The sequence below is a fragment of the Pinus tabuliformis genome, chromosome 7 (genome assembly GCF_031772625.1).
Source record: "Pinus tabuliformis cultivar Carrire ecotype Pingquan chromosome 7, CPIR1, whole genome shotgun sequence".
Classification (NCBI taxonomy): Eukaryota; Viridiplantae; Streptophyta; class Pinopsida; order Pinales; family Pinaceae; genus Pinus; species Pinus tabuliformis.
This window is the reverse complement of record NC_142293.1, coordinates 37,518,647-37,527,740: the sequence shown is the minus strand read 5'-3', so window position 1 is coordinate 37,527,740 and position 9,094 is coordinate 37,518,647. Positions and strand designations below refer to the sequence as shown.

The window sequence follows — 9,094 nt, the reverse complement described above, 5'->3', positions numbered from 1 at the left end:
GAGGAAGTTTGGTTGCGGAGACTTCTCCAGGATGTTGGGGAAGAACAGACAGACGCAACAACAATCAGATGCGACAATCAGGTTCAATCAAACTTGCCAATAATCCGGTGTTTCAGAAAAACACTAAACATATTAATACACAATTCCGCTTTGTCAGGAAGAAAGTGCAATCTAAAAAAATCCATTTGGAATATTGTAATACATGTGAAAATGTTGCAGACATTTTCACTAAGCCTCTTGGAAAAGTTAAGTTTCAAATGTTTAGGGAGATGTTAGGCATATTTGTGAAGCCATTCTCCATTAAGGGGGAGTGTTGAAGATAATGGAGAATATCCTAGAATAGGTAGAGTTGGTTCACGTAACCTCAGGATAGGAATTAGTTTCTATTTCTTAGGATGTTATTCTAACTCCCCTAAAACCATGATTTCTATTTAATGTGTAATGTACATGAACAATGTAGAGCGTTCCGCAAAGCCAGACTCTCCCGGTTCAAACTTTCTTTCGTAGCGCTAACCCGTGAGTTTTATTTTATTAATACAAACATTGCCCTTTTTATCACACAGCGGCCAAGATTTTTAAAGGAGAAATCCATGGCACTCATGGGAACGTGATAAAGCTGGCAAGACTGGGACGATTAAGAGAGGCTTTGCGCGTTCTGGATGATACAGAGAAACCTCCAGATAATTTTGCATGTGTGTGTCTTTTGAAGGGCTCCACTAATAAGAAGGCCTTATCTGAAGGAAAATTAGTCCACTCCCACTTGAATATGAATATGCATATGCTGGGCATCTCCCTACATAATGCGCTGATCAACATGTATGTCAAATGTGGGAGCCTGGTGGACGCTCGCAGAGTGTTTGATCAGATGCCGGAACGGAATGTGATCTCATGGAATACCATAATTGCAGCTTATTGCAGACATGGATGTGCCGAGGAAGCTTTGATACTGTTTCGCCAAATGCGAGAGCAGGTGGGATCCGTTCAACCTAATGAATTCACCGTTGCCAGCGTTCTCGCAGTCTATGCCGCTATGGGTGCGTTGTAACAAGGCATGGAGATTCATGGGTACGCAATCAGAGGGGCGTTTGAGTCCAATGGTTTTGTCGATAGTGCCCTTGTTGATATGTACACCAAATGCAGAAATATAGAGATTGCACACGATGTGTTTGACAAAATGTGTCAACGTGATGTTGTGAGCTGGAATGCTTTGATTTCGGGCTATGGGCAGAATGGTCATGTGGGTGAGGCGTTTCGGCTGTTTCGGCAAATGCCAGAGCGAGATCTGGTTTCATGGAATGCGATGATTGCAGGATTTGTTGAGAATGGGGAATGTGCAGACGGGTTGAAACTGTTTCAAGAAATGCATCTCGCAAGAGTAAGGCCGAACTGGAAGAGCTTTGTTAGTGTTCTTTCGGCGTGCGGTGCGCTAGCTGCTCTGCAATATGGTATGGAGATCCATGGGGTGTAATAAAAAGTGGGCCCTAATCTGATATCTTTGTGGAGAGTGCCCTTCTCAATATGTATGCTAAATGTGGAAGTATAGAGAAAGCACGTAATGTGCTTGACAAAATGCGGCAACGAGATGTAGTTTGCTGGAATACATTTATTTCAGGGTATGCACAGAATGGATGTGTTGATGAGGTCGTGAAGCTGTTTGAAGAAAAGGTGGAACCAGATGCGGCTTCCTGGACAGCTATTATTGCAGGATATGTACAGATTGGGAAATTTATAGAGTCCTTGAGCTTTTCTCAGCAAATGCAGCAAGCTGGGGTGAAGCCAAACCAAAAAACCTTTGCCAGTGCCATTTCAGCTTGTGCCAACTTGGCAGACTTGACGCAGGGTGCTGAAATCCATCGAGATGTGATTAAGAGTGGGTTTCAGTCTGCTGTTGTTGTGGAAGGCACTCTCATAGACATGTATGCTAAATGTGGGAGTATAGAGAAAGCATGTGATGTGTTTGAAAAAATGCAGCAACTAGACATGGTTTCCTGGAATACAATGATCGCAGGATATGCCATTCATGGGTGTGGCAGGGATGCCCTTAAAATCTTTGAACAGATGGAACAGTCTAGCACGAACCCAAACCATGTCACCTTCATTTGTGTCTTGTCTGCATGTTGTTATGCTGGCCTACTGAAAGAGGGTCTGCGGTATTTTGACTGCATGGATCGACAATATCGCATTAAACCTGCAATGGAGCATTATGTTTGCGTTGTCGACCTTCTTGGCAGTGCTGGATGCCTTGATGACGCACATAACTTTATTCTCAGCATGCCAATAAAACCCGATGCCACTCTCTGGAGGTGTTTACTCGATGTTTGTAGAATACATGACAACATAGGGCTAGGAGAATGCACAACACAATGCCTTATGCAGTTGGATCCTAATGATGCTGCAACGTATCTGCTACTTGCAAATATCTATGCTGCAGCGGGCAGGTGGGATGACACTGAGAAAGTTAAAACGATGGTGAAAGACAGGGACATTAAAAAAACATCTGGATGCAGCTGGATAGAGGTGAATAAACAAGTGACTGCTTTCCTAGCTGGAGACTAGTAACAAATACAAATGCAGAAAAGCTATGACAAGTTAGAGAGGCTATCTACGATTAAACCAACAGAGTATGTGGCAGACACACAGAATATGTACTTGATGATCTGGAGGAAGAGAAAAAGGAACCAATTCTTTGTCACCACAGTGAGAAACTAGCCATTGCACTGGAGCTTATTGACTGATCCTCTGGGACAAATTTTCAAGTTATCAAGAACATTGGAGTGTGTGGTGGCTGGCACTCTGCCACCAAGGTTAAATCCACGATTGTTGCATGATCAGCCCACTCTAGCTACCAGCCTTAGGAGTGTGCGACTAAAACCTCTGAAACCCCAGATATTGGGTTGTTTTTGTCTTCAGATATACCAGGTTAGGTTCAGCATTTTCCTCAACTTGTTTGTGGGTATTGTTGTAAGCATGGTTGCATGCGTACAACTATTGCCCCAGACCATGTCTGTACCTGTGATACCCATGTCCTGACGACAGTCTTTACAAAGGAAAACCGCTGTACTCATGTACTTATAATCAAAAAATTTGCATCTGACCATACATGTGCCCATACCGGCACCCAGATGTATCCATGCAACATAGGTTGTAAGATATGTAACTCAGTACCATTGTTTTAGTCATAGAAAATGTTTTTGTGGTCATCATTGGTGATACTAAGCAGGACTATGAACATCGTCTCTACCATGATATCAGGTATGGATAGCATTCTTGTGGAGATTATCCCAAGGGTTAGGTGAAATTATTTAAACATCAGTTTTTATTGTAAAATCATAAATGTCTTGGTCATTGGCAATGCTTACTATTCCAAACAAAGAGTTTGAAATGCCTTTGAGATGTTGGGTTGCTGGCCGTTGAAGTAAAACCTAATGTGTTACTCTCCTGTTTTATTCCCGCCCTTCTCATGGTAGGTCTAACCGGATCTTGCCGAATTGAAGAATAGGCAGTTGAAACCAACTTATGTAGGGCTATCTTTGCTATCTTTGTTATCGACCCCTGTAGCAGGTAAGACTCTAAGACAAACTCTTCAATGAGTAGTGATGCTTCTTTATGTAACCATTTTTTGCAAGCGTTGATCTTGTATGCACATTAAGCATCAATATGCACTATAGGGTAAAATTATTTTGTTAGAGAACTTAGCTACTTTTGTGACTTATGATTTGACCGCTGATCTTTATATAGACAAGTATGCATTTACGATATATTTTATTATTGATTTTCCATCATTTTTTGCTGATCTTTTGCATGAGTTTAGCCATCTTCCTATTTTTTTTGTCAACCTAGTGTATAGGTAAGTCTAGACATTCGAATAGGGCAACGTGTATAATTCCAACACTTAGGTATGAAGGTTGTAGTGTGTTGACTTTGTAGCAGTCTTCTGCATTGGCTTGTGTTTAGAATGCAAGAGAAGAAGGCATCTTTAGGTGGTTGTTCGAGAGGAGCCACTAATATAATTTCCTGTCTAAGTTTTAACTTGAGAAAAAATACATGATTTATTATTTAATTAATGTTGACTTTGGGCAAGTGTTTTTCTAAGGATAAATAATCAATTATTTAAGTGACTTAGATCTTAATCTCCACCATTGATCTAAGAACGTTGAGATTTAATCTTAGTTGTATATCACTTTGGAGATTAGGGATTTGACCCATTGAGAAATTATAAAGGGAACCTATGGGAGAGGATGAAGTCACATTACAATGTTATTGTTGAGAGAGATTTTCTCAAGGAGTGAGAGACTCCAAGGGAAAAAGATTGTAGTAAGGGAATTTCAGGAAGAATATCCGGGGCTTGGATTTCTCAAATGTGCAAGGGTCGTACGAGAGGAAGGGTCGAGTTGCTGGTGAGAGGCTAAAATCTCCAAGTGCCAAATTCTTCTAGGAGGGTCGATTTTCAGTGGGCTAAATTTCTCGAGGCTGATTTTCTAGAGGGGTTGATTTTCAGGTTCTAACAGTTTGTAATTTTCCTATGTATTCTCTGTGGGTTCAGGCCCTAATTTTCCTAAGTAATATAAAGTGAAGGAAGATTGTTTTGGGCATATTTTTCTATTATAGTGTGATTATTTCCCTATTTTATTTCCGCTACAAATTTAATAATTGATTGTTAAAATACTAGTAATTTAATTTTCCAATAATTTTCATATTTTATTGAGTAAATAGTTTTTGGGTATAAAATAATTGTTGAAGTATAAATAAATAAGATCTGGGATTAGATATTTAACATAGTATTAGAGAAATAGTGGGGAGATCATACAATGCAAGGGTTTTACAACAACACAATTATTTTTACCAACAAATTTTTTTATTTTGCAAGAAGGATTTTGTGGTTGAAATTGATTTGGTGAGATGACATCATCTAGTTTGAGATTTAAAGGAGAGAATCACTATTGTTTTGATGGCAAATAGTCTATGGGAACTTGCAGAAAAAGAGATCCAAGTTCCTTTGGATCCTACACAAGCAACCGAACACAATTTGAAGGTTGTGAAGGCTAGAGGGATAATATTGGATCATGTGACATAGTCCCTCACATATCAGGAAAGCATGCAACTCACCAAATGTGGTTAGCATTGATGAACCTTTATCAAAGTAACAACCAAAGTAGGAAGATGGTAATGAGAGAGAAACTAAGAAACATAAGAATGAACAAATATGAAACTGTATCCTCATAATTCACAAGAATTCAACATGTTTGTGATGAACTTTCAGCTGTTGGGGAAACCATGGATGAGGGTGAGCTTGCCAAGATAGCTCTAAGTGGTTGTATCAATCAATGGGCTATCTTTGTAACATGTAACCTTGTTAGAGACAAGCTTCCTTATTGGACCAGGTTGTGGGACGACTCCACCCAAAAGGAGATATGGGTGAGTTCAATATTTGGTGGACAACATAGAGGTGGAGGTGGAGATGAGGAACTTATGCTTGTTGGGAAAGCAAAAAATGGCAAGGGTAAATTCAAGCAGAACCAAAGTGGAGGAGGATCTTCACAAGGAGAGGAAAAGGACATGAGCAAAGTCAAGTGCTTTCCATGTCACAAGTGTGGTCACTATGCTAGAGAACCCCAACACGAAGAAAAGCAAGGGGAAGACCTCAATAGATGCATATGCGCAAATGGATGAGTTGGTTGAGAAATTCGAGGAGGAGTTTGCATTGGTCTCATGTCTTTCAAGCACCATGACACGTAGTCTATGGTTTGTGAACAACAAAGCTTCTCGTCATATGATGGGATCTCATGACCTCTTCACCAGTATGGCCACGGAGCATCGTGATCTCCATGTGGAACTTGGTGATAATGCCAGGTACACAATGGAGTGTATTAGCAACATATAGTTCGAGCTGGTCTCTGGGAGTCCTATGGAGGTGAAGGAAGTATTGTATGTACCTAGGTTGCAGAAGAACTTGCTCTCTGTTTTGGCTATGGAGGATAATGGACTTGAATTCAGTATTACGAGAGGTGAGGTATATGTTAGGATAAAAGGAGTTGATCCTAGTGTGAGGCAAGTGCAACAGAGAGCAACTTGTATCTGTGGACATGACAACCAATGAAAACCCTTGTACATGATAGTGACAACCAGAGTGAGCTTTGGCATAGGAAAACGTGGCATCTACTCTAGAGGGCTCTACCATTGTTAAGGGAGATGGTCATTGGTTTTCTAGAGTTAAGTGTGGAGTGGGATGGTGTGTGCAAAGGATGTGCCCTTGGCAAGCATGCTAAAGCAACATTTTCTAACAGTGAGACCAGGTCCAAGGAAGTGTTGGATTTGGTGTAATCCGATATTTGTGGTCCTATATTAGTGGTGTCTATCTCTTGGCGTAGTTATTTTGTGACCTTCATAGATGACTATTCTAGGAAGAAATGGATTTACTACTTCTTGAAGGCCAAAGATGAGGTCATCAATCGGTTCTAAGAGTTTAAAGCTCTTGTGGAGAACTAGATTGGGAAGAAGATCAACTTTCTGAGATGAAACAATGGGGGTGAGTATCAGTGTTGCGAACATCTAAATAACATCCCGATTTTATCTTGAAATCACGATTTTTTGGCCTAGCCGATGTTTGCCACTTTTTAAAAATATTTTTATGGTATCTTAATTTTGTCGATGTTTGCCGATTTTTTATCGATATTTTCCCCGATTTTTACGATTTTTTGGTTTTTCGGACCTTGCCGATTTTATCTCGATGCCAATGTTCACAACATTGGTGAGTATACCTCTAATGAGTTCAAGGGTTTTTGCAGGGAGGCAAGAATCAAGAAAGCACTGATAGTGCCCTACAATCCACACTAGAATGGAGTGGTAGTGAGTAAGTATGGGACTATAGTTAGAGTAGCAAAGACAATGATCCATGATTAGGACTTGCCTATGTTCTTGTGGGTGGAGGCTTGTAATACAATAGTGTACCTATAAAAGAAGAGTCCTCACAAGGCAGTGGAGGATAAAACTCCCGAGGAGGCATTTATAGGAGCGAGACAAAAGGTGAGCCATCTTCACATATTCGATAACCCAATGTATGTCCATATTGCATCAAAGAAGAGGACTAAGTTGGAGCCCTCATCTAAGAGAGGGATTTTTGTTGTATATAGTGAGATCTCAAAGGCCTACAGGGTCTACATTCGAGGGGCAGAGGAAGGTAGTAGTTTGTCGAGATGTCAGATTTAAGGAGGGTAGGACCTTTAGGAGGTCGCATGAGATAGGTCCAACAGTGGCAGAGGATCGGGAGCAAGAAGCTCAAAAGGTTGAGCAGGTACCAACAACACTAGTAGCGCGATCACAACCTTCTGGTCAGGAGCGAGATGTTCCTTTGAGCTCTACTAGGAGGAGGTCAAGATGGTTGAGAAAACCTTGAGGGATGCGAAGGAGCATGTGGAGGCTCCTAGCAAGACCTTCAAGGAGAGTAGACCACCAACCAAAATTTTCAGTAATGTGGCCGTGATGAATAACATCAATGAGTCTGATCCTTCTACCTTTGAGGAGGCAGTGGACCAGCAAGTTTGTGGGGATGCCATGGTGAAGAGTATAGTTCCATCATAAGGAATAATGTGTGGGGATAGTACTGAGGTCTAAGGGAAAATCAATGGTCACATTCTGATGGATCTACTAGATCAAGCATGTAGCAAATGGCAATATCGAAATGAGGTTTGTGGTGACCAGGTTCTCCTAGGAGGAGGGAGTGGATAACAGGGAAACATTTGCACTCGTCACAATACATGCATCTATCAAGGCAATTATATCTGTTGCCTCAGAGATGGGTGGAGGATTATTAGATGGATGTGAACATTGCCTTCCTCAATGGGGTAATTGAGGAAAAGGGGTATATTGTGCAGCCTTAACGATTTGAGGTGCATTGGAGGGAGTCCCCATGTATGCAAACTAGAGATTGCCTTACATCTTGGTCTTTTTACTCTTGGAAACTCTTCTAAGAAATCCCTAGCAGCCCAGCAGCAACCAAGTTCAAAGAATCCTAAGAAGTAGCATCTTAAAAAGCATGGTCCTAAACCAACCAAGGGTCCTACGCACTTTTAGTCTCAAAATGAAAAATCAATTCAACAAAATGATAAGGCAAATAAAAACAAAGGGAAGAAGACTGATAGACATTGTAACTTTTGTAAGCGAGATGGCCACTTAGAATCCAAATGCTTTAAGAAGATGGAAGCCTTGGAAGCCGCAATGAAGAATCATAACATCCATTTGGAGCACTCTTCAACTTCAACTTCATCTTCAGGAATAACACTTACTGTGTGTGGTTGTCAAGCATCTCGGTCTAGTTATGCACTAAATGTATCTTCTTCTTCTCATTCTCATGAGTGGCTCATTGATTCTGGAGTTTCTTATCACATGGCCAAAACCAAAGCCATGTTTTCTTCTTTAAATGATTGTAACACCAAAAATATATATGTTGGTGATGACAGATCTCTTAGTGTTGTAGGGACTGGAATTATTCATCTAGACAATGGTCAATTTAATGATGTATTATGTGTTCCAACCTTATCCCACAACCTTCTATCTGTATATCAGATAATTCATTCAGGTGAAGGTAAAATCGTTGAATTTTCAACTCATGATGTTGTAATTAAGGACCTAAGAGATCCTTGACATATTTTAGCTACTCGCATTGCTGGTGATTCTACAAGGTTGTATAAGTTTAACAACTTTGGATCATCAACTCTTCTCTTGGTATTTGTTGCTCATAATGATGAAGTGAGCAAACTTTGGCATGAGCGATTTGGTCACTTAAACTATCGCTCCCTTCAAAATCTATGTAAAGAAAATATGGTGATAGGTCTTCCTATGGTATCTTGCAGAGATGGTGTTTGTTCTGGATGTGTACTCGGAAAACATCATCGGGATAGTTTTGAAAAACGTGCCTTTTGGCATGCCTCAGCCCCTTTATAGCTTGTGCATAGTGATTTATGTGGTCCACTTCTAGTTGTTTCATTCTCTGGCTACAAGTATTTCTTAACTTTCATTGATGATTTCTCCAGACGCACTTGGGTATACTTCTTAAAACTCAAGAGTGAAGTATTTAACATGTTCTTGGCCTTTGTTG

The 9,094-nt window shown here is 40.5% G+C and overlaps 1 protein-coding gene and 1 pseudogene across 1 annotated transcript in view; both read left to right on the top strand.

Moving 5' to 3' along the window:
• Positions 1 to 1,045, top strand: part of LOC149245126 (pentatricopeptide repeat-containing protein At3g26630, chloroplastic-like) — a 21,943-nt gene extending 20,898 nt beyond the window's left edge. Inside the window, exon 2 of the mRNA XM_089437038.1 lies at positions 564 to 1,045. Within this exon, the coding sequence (XP_089293164.1) occupies positions 564 to 1,045 (482 nt within the window). The remainder of the gene's footprint in view (positions 1 to 563) is intronic.
• A 473-nt stretch (positions 1,046 to 1,518) lies between these two features.
• Positions 1,519 to 2,556, top strand: LOC149245125 (pentatricopeptide repeat-containing protein At2g20540 pseudogene; annotated as a pseudogene).
• The last annotated feature ends 6,538 nt before the right edge of the window (positions 2,557 to 9,094 follow it).